Genomic DNA, 25711 nt, shown 5'->3' on the forward strand with positions numbered 1-25711 from the left:
TAGTTACATAGCATAGTTTTGATAATTTCAAATCATCGATTACCCGGTAGTTCAGAACTAAACTTTAGAAATAGTTAGTTACATGGCATAGTTTTCGATTACCCGGTTCCGAACTAATTTTTAAAAATAGTTACTCATATGGCATAGTTTTGATAGCTCCAAATCTTCGATTACCCGGTAGTTCTGAACTATTTTATAAAATAGTTACTTGCATGGCATAGTTTTGATAGCCAATTGTAGAAAATATTTTGAAATATTGTTTTTCGCACAAGCAAAGTTAATCTACATATTATTTGTTAATAACAGCAACAATCTGAAAAGGTTAATTCATCTTGAATAAGAATAATTTTGGAAGTTATAAATTTTTTATGAGTTATAAATTTTCAGATGAAGCAGCTGTATGATTTATTTATTTTATTTTTAGTAAACTCTAGTATTAGTACTAATGTAATATTGCCCTTTATGTGGAGCGTTAAGAGTAGAAGTGAAACAAGTCAAGCAAATAAGTTTTAAGTGGCAGATATAAATGTTTTTACGACACACTGAACCATAAGGAGATGTTTACACTATTCCCAAACTTTGTCAGTGTTGTCTGAATATAATTCAGGAAGCTCTGAAAGAATTTTGAATAAGAATTAAAATGGAATGTATCCAAATTGATTGTAATTTGCCTTGTACACTGAACACGCCAATTAGAGCAATGGTAAGTTAATTTCTTTCTTTTTTTTTAACACTTATGTATGAATTTTGTTATATCGATGGTTGCATATTTATTCTATGAATGTTCTTTATGTACACTATTTCGAATCCTAAATTTAATATTAAATAATAATATTGAAATAAAAGCGAAATAAATTATTTTGGTTATATATACTAACTGAAAAAAAAAGCTATGCACTGAAAAGCAAAATTAGTGGAGCAACGGTTCTAATTCGTTTTGGTGAAAAGTTTAAAATCTCAATTCTATTATTGACGCCAATGCTGCTTAATTAATTTTGCTAATAGATACTAATTTATTTTATTTTATAACCGTCGTTGAACAGCCGACCCAATTTTGAGTTTACAACTACTAATGTTCAACTCCGTAGCCTTGTCATTTAGAACCCAATCTAGAAGAAAAGGGAACTCCTGGATCAAGTATTGGGGAAAATGTGCCCTCGTGGAGTACTTTTTGGTGGAATTAACCCGCATTTCCATTATAAAGAGAGGAAAACTTCAGACGGTTAGCCTGATGGCTAGAGACTCTAACCCATGATCCGTCTACCACTGAGGATATTTTTACGTCAGCACTGTCGTCGGTGCGAGCCGGGTGCGGAAATCGTATCGACCAGCCATCGCTGGAGTTCGAACCTGGCTGACCTCATTAGCGGGCTAACGCCCTATTCCCTGTTCCACCATAGCTCTAGTAGATGCTAATTCAAATAAAAAAAATAAACTATAACCCAAAAAACAAAATCAATTAAGAATAGTTCTAATTAGCTTAGAAGAATATTGATAACAGAATGTCTCCTGAAGTAAAAAACGGACTCCGTCTGCAAATACAGCTGTCTATGGGCTGAAAAGATTTATTAAATCTAGATTTCTTTCTAAAAAAACAAAGTTCTTAATTTACAAAACTCTTGTCATGTCGGTCTTGACATATGCTAATGAAGCTTGCACCTAGGCGTTTTAGTAACTGAAGGTGATTGTATCATTTCTTTAGTTAGACTGAAGGCGGCGCAAATATCAGATACTTAATTCTTCGTTTACTTCGAATTATTTAATCAGCATCGGTGATGGATATCTCTATGTTTACTTTAAATTAGTAGTGGTAGTGGTTCGTCCTAAACAGTGCTTGTCATAAACAGCCACCATCCAACCATAAATATTCGCATTGAGTTCGACTTCTGTCACCAAAAAAAAACCGGAATCGGGAATTGTTCTACTGTAGTGGTTTCAATTATAAGCACATTACATTCGCTAGAAATATTCTTAGGCGTCCATCAGTTATACGCAATCTAGTGTTTTTTTATATATATAAGTGTTATCATTCTCAGGTCTATGGTCAACTTTGTAGTTTAGAGTAAAGAGTGGTCTTATGCTTTGTAGAATAAGAAAAGACATGATGGACATTTGGGTCCCATGACTAAGCGGACAGACATTTATATCTTAAACATTGCTATCTAGACAAGTGAGGCATTGTTTCCCATGTTCTCTTTACGTTAAAATGAGATCAAACCTTAATTTAATAGTTTACAAAATGTCAAGTTTTTAATGTATGAGAAGTACAGTTTTATACTTGTATATCTTTGCGCGTCTGAGATTGCTTTCATGTCATGTGAAATACTGTATTTTTTCCTCTGTATTTTTTGTACAATGTTGATGGAACTAGTTTTAAAAAAATTTCATGTACAAAAAGTACAGTTTTGCTCTTATACCTATTTATGCGTCTGACATTTTTAAATAAACAAGCGGCGTGTTAGGAACTATACTATGTTTTCCTCTGAATCGAATGAATTTCAAACTATTGGTTCAATTGAAGTGGCTTTCAAGTTATACAAGCTATTTAAATACCATGGGTACAAAGTACAATTTCAGCTTATATTTATTTATGCATCTTAACTAAATGGAGTATTATTTCTTACGTACATTTAATTGGCTAAATATCCAGTAAAATCAAAATTAAGTCAACAGATCCAATAGTTTAAAAGAAGGGAGTGTTTTACGTATGAAAATAATTATGGTTTCACTTATACCCTTTCACGCAAAAAAAACTCTGAAAATTAGTTTTATGCACCTAATTTATTCGAAATTTTGGACCTAATTGCAAATTATAATAGATCAAAATTTATTGTAATTAGTTTTATGGACCAAATGTTAATAAATTTTGATTTTAATGCCTTTTGCGCAAAAAAAAGGAAACGAAAACAATATCTATTATATATAACTAGTGGGCTGCGCCCCCTGCTCGCTAACGCTCGCCAACCCCGGAAAATTGCTACGCAATCTTATATGGTTTGCTTCGCAAACCAAGCTCGCTTCGCTCGCTACTAACTTAGATGCATTGCAAATTCACAAAATTCTAAGAATTCAAAACAATCATTTAAATCCATATAACAACTTTTTTTTTAAAAAAAAAAAATAAATCTTTTTAGTAAATACTAAGTCATTAAAATAAATTTGAATTCAAATAAATGACATGTAATTCGTTAAACCTATTAGAAATGTGCTATAGTATAAAATCTTAAGATAAAAATTCTAAAACTGATATCCCTTTAAAAAGGTTAAAATTTTGGCTATAATTAAGTCTATTAAAAATTTAAATGAGTGAATTGCAATGGAAAAACCTGCATAAACAAAACATTGAATTTCGGAAGAAATCACATTTGGTGAGAATGCTCTCTCTTGTCAAAAAATACAAAATAAACTGACCTCAAATAAAACTCAAAGGACTTCGAATCAAATAATTAAGGAAACTACTATCACGTTTAATACAAAAGGAAGATTTATTAACTAAACAATAAAATTACAGCATCGCAGTTCCAAAAAAGAAATATCACACTCACTCAAAAAAAAAAAAAAAAAAAAAAAAAAAAAAAAAAAAAAAAAAATTACATTCTAAATAGTCACCATAGCAACCACAAAACTCTTCTCGTTACCATCTATAAACTGATATATAATAAATAAATTATTTAACACAAAATACGATGCACATAAGCACATAATATTTTACACTCTGGTTATTTCAGTTTCCGTTTTTAAAAGCGCTATATGTTGAGCCACCTCACCATGTGACATTCTTAGCCGCAATGATTGGCCGATTTTCAAGCGTTGCCATTCGGGGAGTTGTAATGAGGCTTTTTTTTATCGCCGTGTAAGAGAAATATATATATAGATTCTCTTACGTGGCTCCCAAATTTTGGCTGTATTTCTTTTCCGCCGGTGGCAACGTTTGCTTTGTTTTGAAAACACCAAAGCATTCTGCCTTTTAATGATGTGTTTCTGATCTAATATATATAATTCTCTTACGTGCTCCCAAATTTTGGCTGAAGTACTTTGAACAACTAAATAAGATTCTTTTCACAACAGTTAAATATTTACTTTATTTTCTTCATTCATAGAGAAAACTGTCGGCAAAGAATTCTGTTAGGTTAAAAAACATTTCGCTAAAAAAAATAATGAATTCTAAAAGAAATAAAAATAAACAACTTAAAAAATAAAACTGCTGTTGCCAGCCATAGAATTTTTTGAAAGTTAATTTAGCAACATAAATCAAAATGACATAGAAGCGCAACTAGATCAAAATTATGATACCTGAGCACTTGACGTAACAAATCCTTCAATTCTAAAAGTGTTGTATTGCCAAATGCCCAAATAAACAAGTGTGTTCTTAAAGAAATTCGATAAAAAGTTTTAAATAAACAGTCTACTTCTACAACTGCTTCTTGAAGAACTTGGCTCATTGATTAAAAATATTGTTTTAATTTTACAGTACTAACTTTACTTCGGCTTTAATTATTGCTATGACCCTCTTTCATTACATTTTACAACATCATGCTAAATTTGAGGACTTTAAGTTGTTTTGTGGTTGAATACTGGTATTTAGAAATGTGTACATAAAAAAAATAATATTTAGAGGTTAAGAGTTGCCTTAGAAAAATTTGAATTGTTGACACTGAATTTAATAATGGAAACAATCGTTTTTGTGAAAAATTGAATTGTATTGCTGACATCAAAACTAAAAATATTGTGTTTCAACTTAACAATACTACCTTAATTTTACTGACATTTTGAACAAAATTAATGTTTGGAATTGCCTCGGAGAAATTTGAATTGTTAACAATAACTTAAACAAAAAGTTTTATTTTAACTGACAAATATATATTATAATTTTAACTTTTTCTATGACTATACTCATTTTCTTACTCTTTTCTTTGTTTTTTATAAATTTTATTTTTTTATGATAAAATAAAAAAACTTATAGTTGTTCTGCTTCTGAACACTGATGAAAACACAAAATGATGGGCTTCATCAACAATCTAAAAAAATAACATTTATTTTACAAATTCCATATTATTAAGGTGGTGCCCTTCAGAGAATTAAAAATACAAAATTATCTTCATCAAAGCCGATGCTTTACATCCGGCGTTCAGTGGCAGACTACTATTTCATATTGTTTTACAACACATGGGTTTAGCCCTCTGGTGGGAAAGACTTTAAAACAAAACTTACAACAGTTACTTTTCTCAACAACTGAAATTTAGAATAGTGTGATTAAGAAAAATATGTGAACTGTTTGCAATTTCAAGTATGTATGTATGTAGTTCACTTACGTCGCACTAGAGCTGCACAATGGGCTATTGGCGACGGTCTGGGAAACATCCCTGAGGATGATCCGAAGACATGCCATCACAATTTTGATCCTCTGCAGAGGGGATGGCACCCCTGCTTCGGTAGCCCAACGACCTGCACGTGAAGTCGAGCACTTTACGGTAGCACAGTTTAACGAGGACCAATACCGCACACCCTCGGTCCCTACGCAGACTGATCCAAGTGGGTCACCCACCCGCCCACTGACCGCAGTCAGTGATGCTTGACTTCGGTGATCTGCTGGGAACCGTGTCGTAACGATCAGTCCACTGCAGGACGAATTGTATTGTTGACATCAAAACTAAAAATATTGTGTTTCAACTTAACAATACGATCTTAATTTATACTTTAGAATTACCTCGGAGAAATTTGAATTGTTAGCAATGACTTAAACAAAAAATTTTATTTTAACTGACAGATACTATATTATAATTTTAACTTTTTCTATGACTATACTCATTTTCTTACTCTTTTCTTTGTTTTTTTATATTTTTGTGATAAAATAAAAAACTTATAGTTGTTCTGCTTCTAAACACTGATGAAAACACAAAATGATGGGCTTCATCAACAATCAAAAATATATGCATTTATTTTACAAATTCCATATTATTAGGGTGGCGCCCTTCAGAGAATTAAAAATACAAAATTATCTTCATCAAAGCCGATGCTTTACATCCGGCGTTCAGTGGCAGACTGCTATTTCATATTGTTTTACAACACATGGCTTTAGCCCTCTGGTGGGAAAGACTTTAAAGCAAAACTTACAACAGTTACTTTTCTCAACAACTGAAATTTAGAATGGTGTGATTAAGAAAAATATGTGAACTGTTTGCAATTTCAAATTAATATTGAAATGTACAGGTTTAGAATTTTCTACAGTGAAAAGTTTTCGGAACTTCAGTATTCAAATAAGTATACAAAAGCTAGACGTTAAGAACGTATCCAATGAGCGAGCAAAGCGAGCATTGGATTGCAAAGCAATCCGAAATGAACTGCGAAGGCAGTTCCGGGGGTTGGCGAGCACCAGCGAGCAGGGGGCGAAGTCTCCTAGTATATAATATTTCACTTGTCTAAGCTGCAATACCACACGTGTAAATACTACAAAAATGTGATGCATAAAACTTTAATAACTTCTAAACTCTCAATCGTATCGATTCGGAATTTATTTTACACAATTTAATGGAAACAACACCTCATTTGTCTAGTTATAATTGACTATCGAAATGGGCAACAGGTGGCGTAGAGCAGAACTCTCTAACCATGGCAACACTTTACATGCTTTCACTATTAGCGTGTGGAGAGTCATAGAGGAAGGAAGTACGTTAGTTTCTGTCTATAGTTTCAAATAGATTAAAAACTTCTAAGTTAGGAAACTATATGAAACTGAAAACTGCATTGTGAAGATTGAAAGCGAACTGAAAACGATACTTACTATGAAGAGAGAAAGGGGGAAGAAGGAGAAGTGAGAGAGGAGGGGTAAAGGTTGGTCGTTTTAGAAGAAGCGGGACTTTTGTCGAGGACTGACATGTTACTTTTCTTTGGGATAAATACTCTTGTTATATATGTGTTTAGAATAGTTGTGTAAATAATGTGCTGCATAACTTTCAATAAATTAATTAAGCAGCTGAAGATCTTCGTTTAATTTGGATGATGTGTTTAATTATATATATACACACCGTAAGATATCCGGCAACGAGTGGGAAAGAAGAGATTTTCACTGGCGCACCCGACAGGTAAGAGCTCATTTTTTATGTAAATGTATGCTCCCACAAATTTAAGTAGTAATTGTAATTATTTGGGCGAAATTATACAAAATGAAAATTAAATGTTTGTGTTCCAACCTGGAACATTAGTTAACTCGTCAGAGAACGAACACGCCAGTGTTCTAAAGTGAATTCTTTTACTCGCCAGAGTACTTAGATAGCATATTCTAAAAAGAATTTTGTTGTATTAATTTTCGTCCCAGATAATTGAAATTTTTATTTGATTAAATTGAATCTATTGTGGTTTTTTTAAAATTCTGTTTTGATTATTATTGGAAGCACGGCAGTGCATATCACATAACGAAAGAAAGTTATTCATGTTATATTATTGTCAGAACAAAAGCGTTCAAGTAGAAATTATTTTAGAGTGTGTTCAAGTAGAAATTAATTTAGAGTTTCTCACTCAATAAGAAGCGTTATGATAGTAGAGAATTTTCTCATATTCTATATCTTTTTATCCGAATGCTTATTGATGGTTATATTTTTTTTTATTTAAAAAAAATGGAGTTCAGCTTGGAATAGAAAATTTTACTTAAGTATAAATACTATTGTGCCGAAAATCGAATAACAAATTAAATAGTAATCGTCAGCTTCATAAATATTCAAAGTGAATGTTCATCAGTTTCGCTTCCGGCTTCAAGGTCGGAAAGAATAGTTCAGAAGACGATTTTTTTCTTTCTGCTTTGTTTTATTTATGCTGGCGTCAGATTTTTTTTTATGATTGAGAAGTGTATGTTATTCTTTCTGCAGACATCTTGTGCTTGTTAAGAAAAAGAAAAAAGAAAAAATGAGGATTTAATGTGTATACATTTAATAAATTAAATGAATAAAAAGGGATAGGTTTAAAACGATTTCTTTGTATTTCTTGCGGATTGTCGAAAATATTATCGTTTTAATTAAAATATATATTTTTTTGTGGTATTGATGTGGTAAACAAATTGTATAAAAAAAAATATATGCATATATATATATTGTTTGTGTTTTTTTTTTCTCCTCAACTTATATTCATAGTGTAACAGAAATTATAATATAAGATAAGAGTTGGTTTTCAATCCTTGATTTCCATATTATATTGTTTTCACTTTTAATATGTAGAACATAGAATATGTTCTTGATGGTTAAAGAAATTTATATGAGTGTGATAATTCGTATCACAGTTTATCACTGCACTAATGGTTGAACCTGTATATCATATTTGTATTGATTTTGTTATGAGTGCATTTTTTTTGTATGTATGTATAATTAGAAGGTACAAATACATTTAATTACTATATTTTACGTAATATGAAACAGCAGTGCTAAAGTATTTTTTTAGAAACATTGTTGAGGTTGGAAGAGTAATTAACATTTAAGTTTCGTTTAATAGTTGAATTTATTTTTCTTCCCATAAGGCAATACTCTGAAAGTTATTTTCATTTTAAATTGTAGTAATTTGACAATTTTACTGCCTAAAATTTCAGATTCTAATTTTGAGTTTAAAAAAAAAAAAAAAAAAACATTTTAATAAATTTTGAGGTTAAGTTTAAAATAAATAAGGAAGCATCATGGCATTCCTTGGCAAGGGCAGAAAGGAAGATTTAAGATGTTTGGCAGAAGAGTTGGGAGAAAGCATAGACCACGATATGAAAATAGTAGATTTAAAATCTGTCATAGTGGCAAGTAAAGCATATGAAGAAAGCTTTGTGAAAAATTTATTAGAAACGATTATCAATACTAGAATGGAAGGGGAAAAAGAAAAGAAAAGAGAATTAGAAGCCGAAGAAAAGAAAAGAGAATTAGATGCCGAAGAAAGAAAAAGAGAAGTAGAAGCAGAAGAAAAACGAATGGAATTCGAGTTAAGAAAACTTGAACTTGAGGCTCAGTCAAAAGGAGCTACAGTATCAAACTCAGTTGAAAATAGTAGCCAATTCAGTCATGAATTAGTTCGGTTGATGCCAAAATTTAAATTAAATCAGGATGACATAGTCTTGTACCTATCGCTATTTGAAAGACAAGCGAAACGCACAAAAGTGGAGATGAAAGATTGGGTGTCTGTTTTATTGACTTTATTGCCGTCCGAAATAGTGCAAATGATTGCCAGGGAATCCGAGGAAAGTTTCGAAGACTATAATCACATCAAATCAGTTTTATTAAAGCGGTTGAAGATGAACGTAGAAAGTTTCCGGAAAAAGTTTGTTCTACATCAGCGTAGTCCTGATAAATCTTGGAGGGATTTCACATTTGAATTAACCAATTATTTTCAAGAATGGATCGATGGACTTAGCGTGTCCGACTTTGATGCTCTAAAGAATTTGATGATCACGGATCAACTCAAAAGAAGAGTGCCGCATGAAGTGCGCGAACATTTCCTTGATGAATGGTCAAAGTTGACATCACCAGCCAAGCTAGCAGATAAGCTCGATGAATACGAAAGTATTCGAAATACGCAAAAACGAGCTACAAAAGAGAAATTGCCTGACAGGAGCTGTCCTCATACTCCACCTATAGAGCGACCATTTAGGAATAGATTTCCTCAAAATTCCAGTAATCATCAGAAACAACAATTTCCAAAAACTTCAAGGTACGAAGGTCCAAGGCGATCATTCAAGCCGACTTGTTATTCGTGTGGAGTAGAAGGACATTACTCCAAAACATGCCCAAAGAATGATAATAAAAGACATTATGGTCCAAATGCTCAAAGCAATTTGGTTTTATCATCCACAACTGAAAATGAAGTCAATTCTTCAGTTCTGACAGCTAGAATTACAGCACCGGTGTCAAAACAAGCAAAGGACTGTTTCGATGTAGATAAGCTTCAAATGGTAAGCATTAAGTGTGGTGATCAGACCCTTACGGGGATTATAGATTCAGGTGCTCAGATTTCAGTGGTGCGAGAAGGACTTGTTAGAGATATACATTCCGACGGAGAAGGAGTGATTGAAATTTCATCTGCTTTTGGGGAAAGTGAAATGACACCTCTAAGGAATTTTTCAATGAAATTAGATGATGAGTTGCATGGGAATGTTACTATCTCATGTGCAGTATCGAAAAAGCTTGTCAACGATTTGTTGCTCAGCATTAAAGCTTACGAGGCACTAAAAAATAATGTGCAGATTCATAAAATGGCAATTGCCGAGGTTATTTCAAAACAAAGTTCCGAGAGACCAAACGAGCCTGAGGTGCAGTCCTTGGAAAACCCAATGCGTAATATTTCTATGATAAATGGTGTCACCAAAAACGGGACGGAATGGGAAAACGAAAATCGAGCTGAACTCATAAGGCTACAAAAGGAAGATGCAGAATTGAGGAATGTGTGGATTTGGGCGAAAGACAATGAAAAGTCTTATAAAATACAAGATGGAATATTGGTGCATTCCGAAACAATGTTCGGTGAAAAGGTAGACCAGGTTGTTCTTCCATTGAGCAAAAGACAGGAAGTGTTGAAAATGGCCCACGAAATACCACTTGCTGGTCACCTAGGTGAACGTAAAACGAAACAACGTATCAAGTATTCATTTTATTGGCCTACCATAACACATGATGTCAAAGCGTTTTGTGAGAGCTGTGAGACATGTCAGTTACGAAGACCGATCACCTATCGAGATAGAATCCCAATTCAGCCGATCGTAAGACCGGAAACACCATTCGAAATTTGGAGTGTGGACTGTATTGGTCCACTAGAACCACCATCACGTAGAGGACACAAATACGTCATTTGTGCAATTGATTTGTGCACAAGGTGGGCTGAAGCTATCCCAGTGAAGGAGATAAGCGCGAAAACTACGTGTAATGTCCTAATGAAAATTTTTTTACAAACCGGGTTCCCGAGAGTGATATGTTCCGATCAAGGGACCAACTTTACATCGAAGTTAACAAAAGGGTTTTTAGATGTCATCGGGGTTTCGCCGCGATTTTCAACTCCTGGTCATCCGGAAAGCATGGGCGCCGTTGAAAGATGGAACAAAACCCTCAAGAATATGCTGAACAAAAATATACAACAACATGGTAGAGAATGGGACTTACATTTGCCATATTTATTATTTGCCTACCGTGAAGTTCCCCACAGCACTACCGGTATTTCCCCTTTTCAATTAGTTTATGGAAGGTTACCCCCTGGACCATTGGCTCTGTTGAAAGATTTGTGGATAGGTAGAGAAACAATTCCATCTAATGCATCGAAACCTGTAGAGACTTATTTACAAGATCTAATAAATAAACTCAAAGACGCCCATGAACTAGCATCTGAAAACTCGAAAGTATCCCAAGATACTTATGTTTCTCAATACAATCTTCGCTCAAAAGAGAAATCATTCAAGGTTGGGGATAAAGTCCTCGTGTTGATACCATCATCCTCACATAAACTTCTTAGTACTTGGAGTGGACCCGCCACACTAATTCAAATGACTAGACCCCATTCAGCCAAAGTAGAAATGGAAGATGGAAGTATTCGCGAGATACATATCAACAAACTGCGACCGTACGTTACCCGAGTAAATTATGTTGGTCTTGTATTCGAACAAGACGATGACTTTGGAGACTTGCATTACGCTCCTGCTGATAAATTTAATGTATCAATTGGGGATATTGATAAACTAGATAAGGGACTAGAAGATTTGACGGTTGAACAAAGGAGAGATTTGTCAAAAGTTTTAAAAAGATTTATGGATGTATTTAATACCAAACCTGGACATGCTAGAGTGGACGGTCACACTATTCGAGTCACAGCAGACTGTTCCGCCAAGAAATTTAGACCTTATAGAGTTCCTATCCGATTGCAAGATGAGGTTGATCGACAAGTAAAGGAACTCTTGGACTGGAATCTTATTGAACCAAGCGAGAGCGAATGGGCTCATCCCGTAGTGTGTGTAGCAAAAAAAGACGGAAGCGTCAGGCTATGTGTCGACTACAGACTTTTGAATAGCTTCACTATCCCCGATGCGTATCCCATGAAAATAGCTAAAGAACTCTTGTTTGAAATCGGAAAAGCCAATTTCATAACAGTACTTGACCTTACAAAAGGTTATTGGCAGATTCCGATGAGAAATGAAGATAAGACTTTCACAGCTTTTGTCACCCATTCGGGACATTTCCAATGGAAAGTAATGCCCTTTGGTTTGAAAAATGCTGGAAGCACGTTCCAGAGGTCAATGGACAAAGTATTGGCACGACATAAAAATTACTGTCGCTCATACATCGACGATGTAGCCATATTTTCTGAATCCTGAACTGATCATATCTTTCATATCAGTCAAGTTTTGCTTACATTAAGAGGAGCTGGATTAACGATAAACCTGAAGAAATGCGACTTTGGCAGATGCCACGTGAAGTTTCTAGGACACATTATAGGTTCCGGAAAACATACTCCAGATCCTGAGAAAGTGGAAGCGATTCATAGTATAGCCAGACCATCTACCAAAAATGAGGTCCGAAGTCTGTTAGGACTAGCATCATATTATAGAGATTATATACCCAATTTCTCCGAAAAAGTGCTGCCTTTAACAAATTTAACAAAGAAAAGCGTTCCAACGAATATTCCATGGGATGATATATCAGAGCAATCCTTCCAACAGCTCAAGCGTGAACTGGTAAAAATGCCCTCTTTACATACACCTAATTTAGATAAACCATTCCAATTATACACTGACGCCTCAGCGACAGCTATAGGAGCTTGCTTAGCTCAGACCGCAGATGATGGCAAAGAAATGCCGATCGCCTTTTTCAGCAAAAAATTAACCCCTTGTCAAGCCAGGTGGTCCACAATAGAAAGAGAGGCATTTTGTGTTTTGGAGGCATTAAAGAAGTATGACACGTGGATTTTTGGCGCACAAGTACAAGTCATATCGGATCATAACCCTCTGAGTTTTCTTACAAGCAGCGTGCCTCATGGTGCTAAGCTTTCAAGATGGGCTTTGGCACTGCAGAGGTACAATATGACTCTCACATATCGTCGTGGTTCTTGCCATGGAAATGCCGATGCGTTGTCTAGGATAGCAATGACAAAGTAAATGTTGGTTTATGTAGTAGGTTCATAATTTACGTGCATAGATTTATATCATTGTTATAAGCTTTATATATTAGTTCATATTTTACATAGTTATTAATATATTAGTAGTTCATTGTATCATTTGTAATTGAATTAAAACATCCATTTTGGGAGCTACATATTTAAGAGCTCCTCTGCCTGCGTGATTTGTGTTTGCTTTTCCCATTTTGCTTTGTTTTTTTTATATCTTTGGCAGGTTGTGAAGCAGCATTGTCGCTAAGGCGACGAATGTGCTTCCTTTGAAGGGACGTGTGAAGATTGAAAGCGAACTGAAAACGATACTTACTATGAAGAGAGAAAGGGGGAAGAAGGAGAAGTGAGAGAGGAGGGGTAAAGGTTGGTCGTTTTAGAAGAAGCGGGACTTTTGTCGAGGACTGACATGTTACTTTTCTTTGGGATAAATACTCTTGTTATATATGTGTTTAGAATAGTTGTGTAAATAATGTGCTGCATAACTTTCAATAAATTAATTAAGCAGCTGAAGATCTTCGTTTAATTTGGATGATGTGTTTAATTATATATATACACACCGTAAGATATCCGGCCACGAGTGGGAAAGAAGAGATTTTCACTTGCATTGAACTTAGTTCTAAAAGAAAGTGTCGTGAAAGTCTAAAATAATATTTTTGACAGTTAGATACGAAAAATATTAAGAAAGGAGAAAATATCGTTGTACATTCATATGCAACTAAGAAAAGGAGGAGAGGAAAGGGGAGGGTTAAAACATGGAACCGGTCTTCTCCCCAGATGGCGATGTGATCGTAAATGTTGAAGTTTCTCCACCTCTCCTGTCACAGATCCCTCAAGTCAACTATTGTTCTTATTCTCTACAAGACAAAGTGAAACCACTTACATTTCCACTTACTGCTGTCACAGCCCACAGGAAAAGGTTTCTTAATCCACTGGTAGAAGCGTCGTATTAAAAATAAAATATTAATGGAATTATGACACTTTTCGTCTATTGTTGAATAAAATGAAATATTTTACCGATCATGGAATGTTTACAATTTAAGAAGTAATATTTAATTCTAAAAATAAAAAAGGCGTTTTTTTTAAAATTAAAGTGTGATCAAAAAATTAAATATTTGTCAGCTTCAAATTAAATTATAACTTTAATTCATTATAAAAGTAAATTGGCTATGTTTATTTAATTTTTTTATACAACATTACAATCACTGTTATGTTGTATAAAAAATACACATGGGATTGAATTGTTAAAAACTACAATGATTCAATCCTAAAATCTACAATAATTAAATCTACTTTGCCGTCTTCACTCATTTTTTTATGAACATGTGTGGTGGCACTGCTTGATTTCAGATGCTATCAAGGGTGCCCATTTTTAATTTCCCATTTTTTACTACAGTAGTAACCATGGCAACATAGTTGTGAAGGATGAAGAGGAGGTTCGGCTTTGATAGCAGGCAGAGCTGGGAGGTGCTGGCAGCATGTTGCGTCATCAAGTTCATGTCTTTCGGCCTGACAGAGGTCTCCGGTATACTGATGGTTTCCACTATGATCAGATATGACACAACCAGGGAGGCAGCATCATTTCCGTACACTCTAATATACAGCATTAGAAATGGAACCGGTAATATGATCTTATTCCTTATTACATTAATAAAGTGATTGATGGTTCGCAAAGCTTTCCAGTCAGAGAACTGCCTGGATGGACCACAGTGTGGCGGACAATTGACGCCGCCTCTCTGTGGGCACTGGACTCCGACCTTCTTTCCTCTTTTGCCATTAGACGTCGTTCGTTTAGATATTTGGCTTGCGTGACTCGGGGCCTTGCTCCGAGTTTCCGGGGCTCTCGGGGTTGCTGTAGCTTCGATGAGACATTAGGACTTTGCGTATGGGCCTGGGTCGCTCTATTTCACTCCTTATTACAACAAAGACAGTAACAAAAGATAGTTGGTAGCAAAATCTTATTCTTTATTGCGGTTACTTATAACACTGAGGGTGTTATACAAAGTGTCCCAGGATTAATGGAACAAACTTTAGGGGGTAAGGAATATCACAAGGATTCAGAATTGCATAGCGACACCTGGTCAAAAACGTCGCGAGAATGTAGTATGGCACGTACATAAAACAAAGATACTGAGATGATCTGATATATTTCTTGGTCAAAGATATGTGAAAGTGCCACAAAAGATGTTCAAAGTTTCCATAATTGCTAACGATGCATGCGTTACACCGTCGGACCATACATTGGCGGACTCACTCGCATATACCTGTATTTTCTTGGATATAATACAGGAGCACACACTTTTTTTGCAACCTGATCCATTGCGAAATCAGCAGGTGTTGCTTACGCAGCACTTTTCAGCACACCCGAAAGAAAGAAATCTATGCTACTTAAACCAAGAGTGCGTGGTAACCAGAGAACCGGTTTACATCCCCCCCCCATCCATCTTGTGAACAACTACGACACCTATCTGCGAACAAAGACATTTCCGACCATGGGTTGCTTTGCAAATCTGAATCCTTTGGGATGCCTCCGACCTCCCCTTAAAGTTTCTCCCAATAAACCGGGATCACCCTGTACATTGAGGTGACAAAAGTAGTGGAATAGAAATATGCAAATATGCAGATAGCTGTAAATAGCATACAAAATGTATATATAGAGGGGATAGTGCACTGACTGGATTTTTGAGAATGTTTTTGACGTACGTATAACCGCAAGACGAAAATTAACAGACTTAGAACGTGGAAATGGTGATTGGATCTAGACTCATGGGACATTCTATTTTCGGAAATTGTGAGGGAATTCAACCTTCCTAGATCTACAGAGTTAAGAGTGTGTCGAGAATACTAGGCATAATTGCTCAACCTTGGGCAATGTAGTGACCAACCACCTGCCTGCACTTAATAACCGAGACCACCGACGTGAGCTTAAAATGGTCAGTGTTAACGAACAAGAAACATTGCGTGAAATAACCGCAAACATCAATGAGGGACGTGCGATGGACGTGTCCGTTTGGACAGTAAGGCGAAATTCGACTGTAATGGGTTATGGCAGCAAGAGACCGACTCGAGTGCCTTGACTAAAACCACGACATCGTGTTCAGCGCCTTCTCCTGGGTTTCTGACCTTATTAACCTAGATGACAAGAAAACTAGTTTGGTCAGTTGACTTATGATTTCAGCTGGTCAGAGCTAATGGTATGGGCTGCATATAATGTATTGCTTTTTTTCAACATTTTTTTTTTAGTTAAATAAAATTGCCTGTGAAATCTTTAGAAAATTTAAAATTTGATTCTTGGATTTTAAGTAGATACTTTCAACCAATACAGAGAAAATGACACCGTAATTGCAAAATATTATGAATAGAATGAATTATTTGTTGATTTTTTATAGGTTCTGTTACAGTTTATATTTCTTACTGAATTACTTTTAATATTTCATAAGCAAAATAAAGAATTAAGACGTAAATGGAAACCACGAAATGCTTGCTTAAAAAAAAGGCGTAGTCAAGCCGATACTTTCAAATTGAAAGTTGGAAACCCAAGTCAAAATTTTTGATGGTTTTCCATTGATTGGACCAACATAATCTTGATGATAACCATCAATAATTCCATCATGAACCATTACATTTTTTGATGACAGCAAACATAAGTAACCATTACCCCAATGTAGGAATTTGGACTGATTTATGATGGTCCATCATAAGAATATCAACTTGTTTTGATGGTTTCTTCATGTTGCATCATCAGTAATTTCCATCTAAGTTTCTTAGAAATCAAATGTTGAAACGATCATGAACCACCATCATCCCAATGTAGGAATTCGGACTTATTTTTGATGGGCTAACATTAAAAAAAATTGATGGCACATTCTTGAGAACCAGCAAGAACTTCCATTAAACCATCATGAAAATGTATAGTTGGAACCATCATAGATCATCATAGATTGTAGGTTCATGAGAAGTCAAACTTCTCTTGATGGTTAACCATCATAGTATTTAAGTAGCATTTTCCATCATGGAATGATGAAAGTTTGATGGCATATCAAAAACCGTGAACGCATTATGGAAAATGTCGAATGATGGCGATTATCAAATGATATTGGTCCATCATGAATCACACTGAAAACAACATAAACCATCAAAATGTTTTGATGGAACCATCAAGAATTTTTACTAGTTAATATTCACTGTGCTTTCCCGTAGTTTCTTGTAACAAGCATTGCTCATCATTTTTATTTATCATTCCTCTTTTTTTTTTATTTAAGGTCCTTTAATTGCATATATTGGACAGATTATAGGAATTCGATCAGCGACGCTGTTAGGATGCGTCATTTCTTCGATCGCTGTTGGATCCTGTTTCTTTGCTGAAAATATTCTTGAAGTTACGATAGCCTGGGGAGTCATTTTTGGTATGTTATAAAAGTTAATATTTTGTTGTAGTAATGCGTAATGGATGGTATTTTCAATATAAATGTAAACAACAACAATCTCGAGCTCTTGACCTGCTCTACTTCTAGTTAGAAAGTATACAGCTGCTTACTACAGCTTATTTTGCGAGGCAATAGTTTCAAATAGTTAATTTTGTTTTTAATAAAAGAAAGAAATTACATAATTTCTGAACTTAGTATATAATTCGTAGGATATTATCATATGAGATTGTTGTAGTACATTTACGTCGCATTAGAGCTGCACAATGGGCTATTGGCGACCCTGAAAATGATCCGAAAACATGCGATCACAATTTTGATCCTCTGCAGAGGGGATGGCACCCCCGCTTCGGTAGCCCGACGACCTGCACGCGAAGTCGAGCACTTTTCGGTAGAACAGTTTAACGAGGACCCATACCGCACACACTCGGTCCCTAAGCAGACTGATCCAAGTGGTCACCCACCCGCACACTGACCGCAGCCAGTGATGCTTGACTTCGTTGATCTACTGGGAACCGTGTCTTAACGATCATATGAGATAATATAAGATATTATCATATAATATATTATGAGATAATTTCATAAGATATTAATGAAATAATTCTTGTGAGTTTGAAGTGAAAGTTTGTTTTAGTTATTTATAGATGGATTGTTAAAAAAAGGTGGCATGGTTTTTACTGTTTGTTCTTTGTTCAGGCCGTGCACCTATTATACGTTAGTATTAGAATATAGTTTGAGCAGCGAGATTTCATTTTACAAATTATTATTGCGTTTAAATTTCGAAGTTCTCCCAAAATATTTGATCCAGGAGTTCCCCTATCTTCTGGATTGGGTTCAAAATTACAAGGCTACGAAAATGAACATTAGTAGTCCTAAACCCAAAATTTGGTCAGCGGTTCAACGATGGTTGTAAAGTAAAATAATGGGATGTGGTTCTTTTGAGTTTTTCATGGATACCCATGTGCTATGAACAGTACAATGAATAATATACAAATCTAAAGAAATTGTAAGCATAGAAAATTATTATAGAACCTAATACACAAAAAATAAGTAATTTGGATGTCTCTCTGAGTATTATTAATTACAAACAAGTTTTGTTCTGCCCAAACAAAAGCAAATTAAAATATAATATTCATAAATCTGTATATGAACTAAATGACAATTGTTTTGCAACTTAAACTGAAAATAATACTAATGATTAAGCAAAGAAACTAAACTGGGAACATACTAGAAACAAGAGCAGAGTAAGAACAAGAAAATGTTCTAACACAGTAAGAACAAGAACACAGTTAGAACAAGAACATAGTAGTACTTGTAAACAAAGAAGAAACTGGCAGATTGATATTGAAAATTAATGATTTGTACTTAAATGAAACTCATAAACTTAGAAAACTAGAACTCAAAATCAGTGATTTTGATTTAAAACATTTAAATAAAAAAAATGCAGAAGTGGTTCTTGAAATTTTAATGAACAATTCTGAAGTATTTTTAAAATCTTATTAGACTTTTGGATTCCACTAATGCAGTAGTGCTTGAATTTAATCTTTTGCATCAGTTTCTTATTCAAATTGAACTGACCTTATTCCAAACATTACTAAAGGCTTTTGCTAAAAACGAAATTCAGAGCTCATTAGATTCTGGGATAATTGAGTCGTCATGATATAGTTATTATTGTCCTATAATATTTGCAAGAAAGAAACCTGTTTGTCTGTGATCCTAACCTACAAAAAATTTAGAATTGTTATTGTTTATAGACTGTGGAACTCGGCTACTGAAACTTTTGAAATCTGTCTTCCTAAAGTTAACTACATTTTACATAACATTTCTGATAAATCTTCTAATTTAGTTTTGGATTTAAAAAGTGCTTTTTTACAATTAAAATTAAAAGAACCGTTTAAAGCTAAACTAGCATTTTGTTGTGAGTTATGAAACTTTCAGCGCACACGTATACCCTTTGGATCTCACAATAGTACTTCATTCTTTCAAAATCTTATTTCTAAATGTTTAGATGATATTAAGAGATCTAATTTGCAATATTTTTTGGATGACATAGTAGTTGCTGCATACCCTATTGAAAAGATGTTGCAGTTTTTGACAGGTTAAAATTTTTTAACTTAACTTTAGATTGAGCTAAGATTCTGAAATGCAAATCTGAGACTACATATTTGGGTTTTAATTTACATTGTAATGGTTTAGCTTCTGTGCCTGAGAAAGTTAAAAAGATAGTTAATTTTCCTGTTTTCAAAGATACTAATCAGGTAATTGGGTGCAATAAATTATTTTCGCCGTTTAATTCATAATTTTTCTGAAATAATTAAACCAATTGTTTTAATTTAGCAACAAAAAAGAATGTTGCCAACGTTTGAAGCAACAGAGCAATTACTGTTGAACCTACCTTTAAAAAACATTAAAGATGAGGAAAAATTTTATTTAGTAACTGATGCTTCCAGTAATTCCAAATAATCTCCTTTTTTGTTGCAGGTATCGGATTTGCCCTTGAAAGCCTTCTACTAAATGCAATTCTAATTGAACATTTTAAAAATAAACTTTCACTTGCGATTGGAATAACGACGAATGGTGCCATTTTCGGCACCATTTGTTTCGCCCCCTTTATAGACTACATTACAAACTATTGCGGACTATCAGGTGCTTTTCTTTTGATTTCTGCAGTGATTCTACATGCTCTTCCTGCTGCCATTTTCATACTGCTCAACCGACCTGACACAAGTCAACAATCAATGATCAATCTTACGAATTCGGAAATGCAATGCGTTTGTGGGGACAAAAGCAGCGCCATTTTAAATACCGGAAATCGAAAGATGAGCGTTGAATTTGTAGATTACTTTCGAAAGAAGTCGCCAAGTTTGAGTTCTGCCCGGACTGGTCACACAAATGATGATTCTAAGTCTATTAAGAGCATTTATTCGTCAAACTTCATTAAGAAAGAAATGCCAGTGAGCGAAGCATACATGCAATACGATAATGATGCTTGTATTTTCAACGAACCAAATCAATGGACGGAAATTCCGCTAAATTCCGCAACATTATCATCAAATATTCCTAATGACAATGAGAATGCTCCGATTGTTGTATGTCAGAGATGTGATTCTCTGGGGTCGAAACTAAGAAAGTTCTCTACTCAAATAGAAGCTCTGCCAAGTAAAATCGCCAATAAGTTAAACTCAAACCAAGTAATGATACGCTTATTTAAGGATCCAATTTATTGGCTAATTTTATTAGCGGGTGGCTTGCATTATTTCACTCTACCAGCTTGGTTTACTCTGCTAGTAGACTATGCAATAGACATAGGCTTAGATCCTATGTATTCTAAGTATATTGTGATGTACAACATGATTGTGGAATGTTTTGGGTGCCTCTTGCTTGGCTGGGTGGCTGATTTAGGTTATGTGTCAAGCAACGGATTTGCAGCCCTGTGCTTTTTAGGTGAAAGTTTGGCAATGGTTGTCATCATTTGGGCTAACAACATCGCTTTATTAGCTTTGGTGATTGTCCTATTCCAATGGTCTCAGACTGGCTTGACGTTAATTTATCCAGCTGTTGCCAAAGACTCTATGGAAAAGACGCTTCAGTCATCGGCCATCGCATCCATGTTTTTGCTAGCTGCACCACTCGATTTATTGATTTCTCCTCTAGTCGGTAAGTTTATATACACATTGCTGACTATAAACAGTATGTTCGTTTCAGTTGATTATAATCCACTGATTTGGACCTTTAAATTGATTGAGTTATTTATTTCAAATAGTTTTATTCTGTAGGTATAAGTTTCATAAGCGATTGAAATCAGTTTATTTGTATTAATCAAGTTATTCTAAATTTGTTGACGTTGTATACCGGATAAATCGATAAAGTTGATTATAATCCAATGATTTGGATTTTCATTCGAGCCATTTTTGTAAATGATTCCATTTTATTGATATAAGTTAATCAAGCTTTTCAAATCTGCTGAATAAGATTAATCAAGTGATTTATAATTATAAACGTAAGCTATTGAAAAATTGATATTATAATCCATTTATTTCTTTAAAATCAGTTAAGAAATTTTTTCAAGTCATCCTTTCCTGTTGTAAGTTTATCAAGTAATTAAAATCTTTTGATTTGTATTAATCAAGTGATTTTATTTTAATGATTTTATATTTTGAATAATTATTTTATATTGGTTAAGTTTATCCATCAATTCTGACCATTTATTTTAATTCACTTAAGCCTTTAAAAATATTATTTCATTATATTGATACCAAAAATTAAATTAATTATTTCCCAAAAATTAAATCATTAATTTAATTTTTTACCAAAAATTTAACTATTAATTTAATTATTCACCAAAAATTAAATTATTAAATTAATTATTGACCAAAAATTAAATTATTAGATTATTATTTACCAAAAATTAAACTATTAGATTAATTATTTCCCAAAAATTAAATCATTAAGTTAATTTCTTACCAAAAATTAAACTATTAATTTAATTATTCACCAAAAATTAAACTATTAAATTAATTATTTACCGAAAATTAAATTATTAAATTAATTATTGACCAAAAACTAAATTATTAGATTATTATTTACCAAAAATTAAACTATTAGATTAATTATTTACCAAAAATTAAATTTATTATTTCCCAAAAATTAAATTACTAAATTAATTATTTACCAAAAATTAAATTACTAAATTAATTATTTACCTAAAATTAAATTATTAAATTAATTATTTACCAAAAACTAAATTATAAAATTTTTTATTTACCAGAAATTAAATAAATTCTATAAAATTTCAGGTTTCTTCCGTGACAAGCATGGATCCTATACTGGGGTATATCTAACTCTTGCGTCTGCAGCTATCTTAGGAGGAATAGTTCAGATTTGTGTCTTGAAACTTGTGAATCGAAGAAATCAACACAACATTGCATAAAAAAAAAATTCTTTCTTTTAACTTCATAATCCAATAATGATTACGAATGGTTGACTGAATGTAAATAATAACAAGCTTCCTAAAACCGAAATAAATTTAGAAAACTACCAATGTATTCTTCCGCTTATGTTATGCATAGCAGGTGATGTATTAACAGGCTTAATATTCTAGGAAGTTTTATTATTGTAATTTGCAATTAAATTTACTCGTAATTTTATCATTCATAAGAGTTTCCTGTAATTTATAAATTCTGACTTGTTATGAGTCAAAAACAAATTTAAGAAAATTAATATCAAATAATAAATAAAGAGCAAAATTTGCCAGGGTTTTAGTGTTATCCCTTATTTGGTTATATCTGTGTAAAATATAACCGTTTGATATTTTTGGGGTTGCATCATGACATGCTCGCGAAGTCTTCAGAATTCATTTGTTGTTCGTTTCGATGAAAGTTAGATTGAAAAAACGCGTTATATTGATATCACTGCAAGTATAATAATATAATGGCGCGCTTTTTCAAGTTTAGGCTTAAAAATTAATCGGAAGTAGTAACCCGGAAGTCTTACGACGAATTGTTACCCCTAGCACCATCTGTGCTAAGCTTTACTTAGCAAATCATCCATGAAACCTGCTTCAAAGTACAAAGCTTTGATTCACTCTTTAACACACATATTTCCTACGTTACATTTAAAACAGAATTTTATTTTGTTGGCTGAATCACAATAAGGAAATAATTCTTCTATTAGTGCTTTTTTCATTTCATGAAAGATCTACAGTCGTTTTATTTGCGCTATACTATAACGAAGAAATGAATCCTAACTGTTGATATTTTTTCTTTGATTGAAACTTTATAACTTTTATAATAGTAACTTCATAACTTTGAAAATTTTTAATAATCTAAACATCTATTGGCTTTCATTGGCTACAACTTGAACAAATATTTCCTAACAGTATATCTACATTTGTAACAGCAATTTTATTATTACATGAATCGTAACAAGAAACTAAATCTTTTGGCAGTGCTTTTCATTTGCAGAATTGTATCGGAAAAGATGTAATGTCGTTTTTCATTTGTGCTAAACTATAAAGAAGTAACGGATCCTAAGCGCTGATTTTTTTATTTTAATGTAAAAGAGAATTTTTTTCATCTAGAACTTTTTTCATTAGTTGAAATGAAACAGAAGAAATTTGCATTATTAAGCAGTTGCTACAAATATACATGTAGAATGCTTGCGAACGAGAACCAAGTGCACCAAACAATATGAATTTTCGTCATCATTGTATTTATTTTTCTAACTCAAAAATGTTTAGATATTGCCTAGGGTAATCTTTCATAGCGCAATCGAATTGCTATTTTATAACATATGTTTTTGAAAGTATTAATAAGTTAGTTTCGTAGCAGTTCGAAATATATGTGAGTAGATGCTGGTAAAAACATCTTGACAAATTCAGTGCAACTGTAAGTATAAGAATTTTTTGCTGGCAACAAAAAATTGGCATTTTTAATTCAATTACAAGTGAAAAGTGCAAGTGAATATTCCTGGCAATAAAAGACCTTGACATTGTACTACATACATGGTGTAATTGCATGACATGGTACAATTTCAAATGTAAAGATCTTTTTAATGCCAGCAAAAAAAATTTTAACAAGGTAAATTAAAATACCCAAGTCAAAATTTTTGATGGTTTTTCATTGATTAACCAACATAATCTTGATGGCAACCATCAATATTTCCATCATGAACCATTACAATTTTTGATGGTATAATCAACATAAGTAACCATCCAATCAATGTAGGAATTCAAACTAATTTATGATGGTCTAACATAAGAATAGCAACTTGTTTTGATGGTTTTTCATATTGACCCATCACGAATTTCCATCATAGTATCTTAGAAATCAAATGTCGGAACGATCATGAACAACCACCATCCCAATGTAGGAATTCGGACTGATTTATGATGGTCCAAATTATAAAAAAAAATTGTTCTAATGGTATATTCCTTAGAACCAACAAGAATTCCAATTAAACCATCATGGAAAGGCATAGTTGGAACCATAACGGATCATCAAAGATTGTTGATCCATGAGAGTCAAACTTCTCTTGATGGTTAACCGTAATAGTATTAAAATAGCATTTTCCATCATGGAATGATGGAAGTTTTTTGGCATATCATAAACCGTAAACACATAATGGAAGATGGGGACCATCATGAATCACCCTTATACCAACATAAACCATCAAAATTTTTTGATGGGACCATCATGAATCACCCTTATACCAACATAAACCATCAAAATTTTTTGATGGGACCATCATGAATCACCCTTATACCAACATAAACCATCAAAATTTTTTGATGGGACCATCATGAATCACCCTTATACCAACATAAACCATCAAAATTTTTTGATGGGACCATCATGAATCACCCTTATACCAACATAAACCATCAAAATTTTTTGATGGGACCATCAAGAATTTTGACTTGGGTATAAAAAGATTTTTTTTTACTAGTTACTAAAAATCTTGATAACGTCAATACAACTACAAGTACAAAAATTGTAACAAGTGTAAAAAAAAAAAATTTTTTTTTACTGGCACTTTGCATGAAATGTTTCCCATCTCAAATAAGCCATATCTCACGCATCGCACTATATTGTGAGTGCTATTAGTTACTATTTCATAATCCATTGATGATTGTATGTGATATGAATGTAAAATATTATTCATCACTTTGGACATGTTGATGAGTTTCACTGAATAAAACCAATTTTTCAAATGTATATGTTTCATTCATAGTTCAACATTAAAAATACACACTTTTAAAAAATTTCTGATTTCATAAATCCTAGGGTAAATTTTGATAATTCTTGACATTAGATTAGAAATGTCGGACGCATGACTTGAGCAATAATTCTAATCCCATTGAAAATCTGAGAAAAAAGGAAATTATTTTTCGTCTTTGAAGTCTACTCTTCTACAGTTTTTAAAAAATTTTATTTTTGTTTTATTATTACCTAGAGCTTTTTTTACGCAACTTTAATACCTGAACCCATGCCTTTTTCAAATGTTTTGAAGCGTTTAACCTTTGATTTAATAATAGTAATATATGAATAACTTGAAATAAAAACAATATAAAAAAAAAATTAAGTCAATACCTACTTAAGTCAACAATTTTTATTTTAGTTAGTTTTTATTAAATTTTTTCTCTTATATAAAACTAAAATTAGTTAATTAAATTTAATGAATGA

The 25711-nt window shown here is 33.1% G+C and overlaps 2 protein-coding genes across 3 annotated transcripts; both read left to right on the forward strand.

The window, feature by feature from the left end:
- Positions 1-563: 563 nt before the first annotated feature.
- On the forward strand, positions 564-25239 carry LOC107448845 (putative monocarboxylate transporter 5). Of its 2 annotated transcripts, XM_021144625.4 has the most exons (5): positions 564-703; positions 14501-14725; positions 17367-17510; positions 20010-21185; positions 22325-25239. In XM_021144625.4, exons 2-5 carry the CDS (start codon positions 14530-14532, stop codon positions 22456-22458), a joined length of 1650 nt encoding a protein of 549 aa, XP_021000284.3. In that variant the 5' UTR covers positions 564-703; positions 14501-14529; the 3' UTR covers positions 22459-25239. The 2 variants fall into 2 exon arrangements, with proteins under 2 accessions (XP_021000284.3, XP_071042493.2); XM_071186392.2 differs by lacking the exon at positions 17367-17510 and having other exon boundaries at positions 22325-22589.
- On the forward strand, positions 8657-13096 carry LOC147803336 (uncharacterized). The gene is made up of 2 exons (XM_087150503.1): positions 8657-12234; positions 12340-13096. The coding sequence occupies exons 1-2, from the start codon at positions 8657-8659 to the stop codon at positions 13094-13096; spliced, it is 4335 nt and encodes a 1444-aa protein (XP_087006629.1).
- Positions 25240-25711: the final 472 nt, after the last annotated feature.

The sequence above is a fragment of the Parasteatoda tepidariorum genome, chromosome 9, assembly GCF_982258835.1.
Source record: "Parasteatoda tepidariorum strain Cologne lab strain chromosome 9, Ptep-v5.0, whole genome shotgun sequence".
NCBI classification, from domain to species: Eukaryota; Metazoa; Arthropoda; class Arachnida; order Araneae; family Theridiidae; genus Parasteatoda; species Parasteatoda tepidariorum.

Coding starts and splice junctions, on each gene's coding strand:
- LOC107448845 (XM_021144625.4), top strand. CDS start 14,530: ATGAAGAGGAGGTTCGGCTTTGATAGCAGGCAGAGCTGGGAGGTGCTG. Junction 14,726..17,366: donor CAGCATTAGAAATGGAACCG/GTAATATGATCT, acceptor TTTTTATTTAAG/GTCCTTTAATTGCATATATT. Junction 21,186..22,324: donor ATTGATTTCTCCTCTAGTCG/GTAAGTTTATAT, acceptor ATAAAATTTCAG/GTTTCTTCCGTGACAAGCAT.
- LOC147803336 (XM_087150503.1), top strand. CDS start 8,657: ATGGCATTCCTTGGCAAGGGCAGAAAGGAAGATTTAAGATGTTTGGCA. Junction 12,235..12,339: donor GCTGGAAGCACGTTCCAGAG/GTCAATGGACAA, acceptor CTTTCATATCAG/TCAAGTTTTGCTTACATTAA.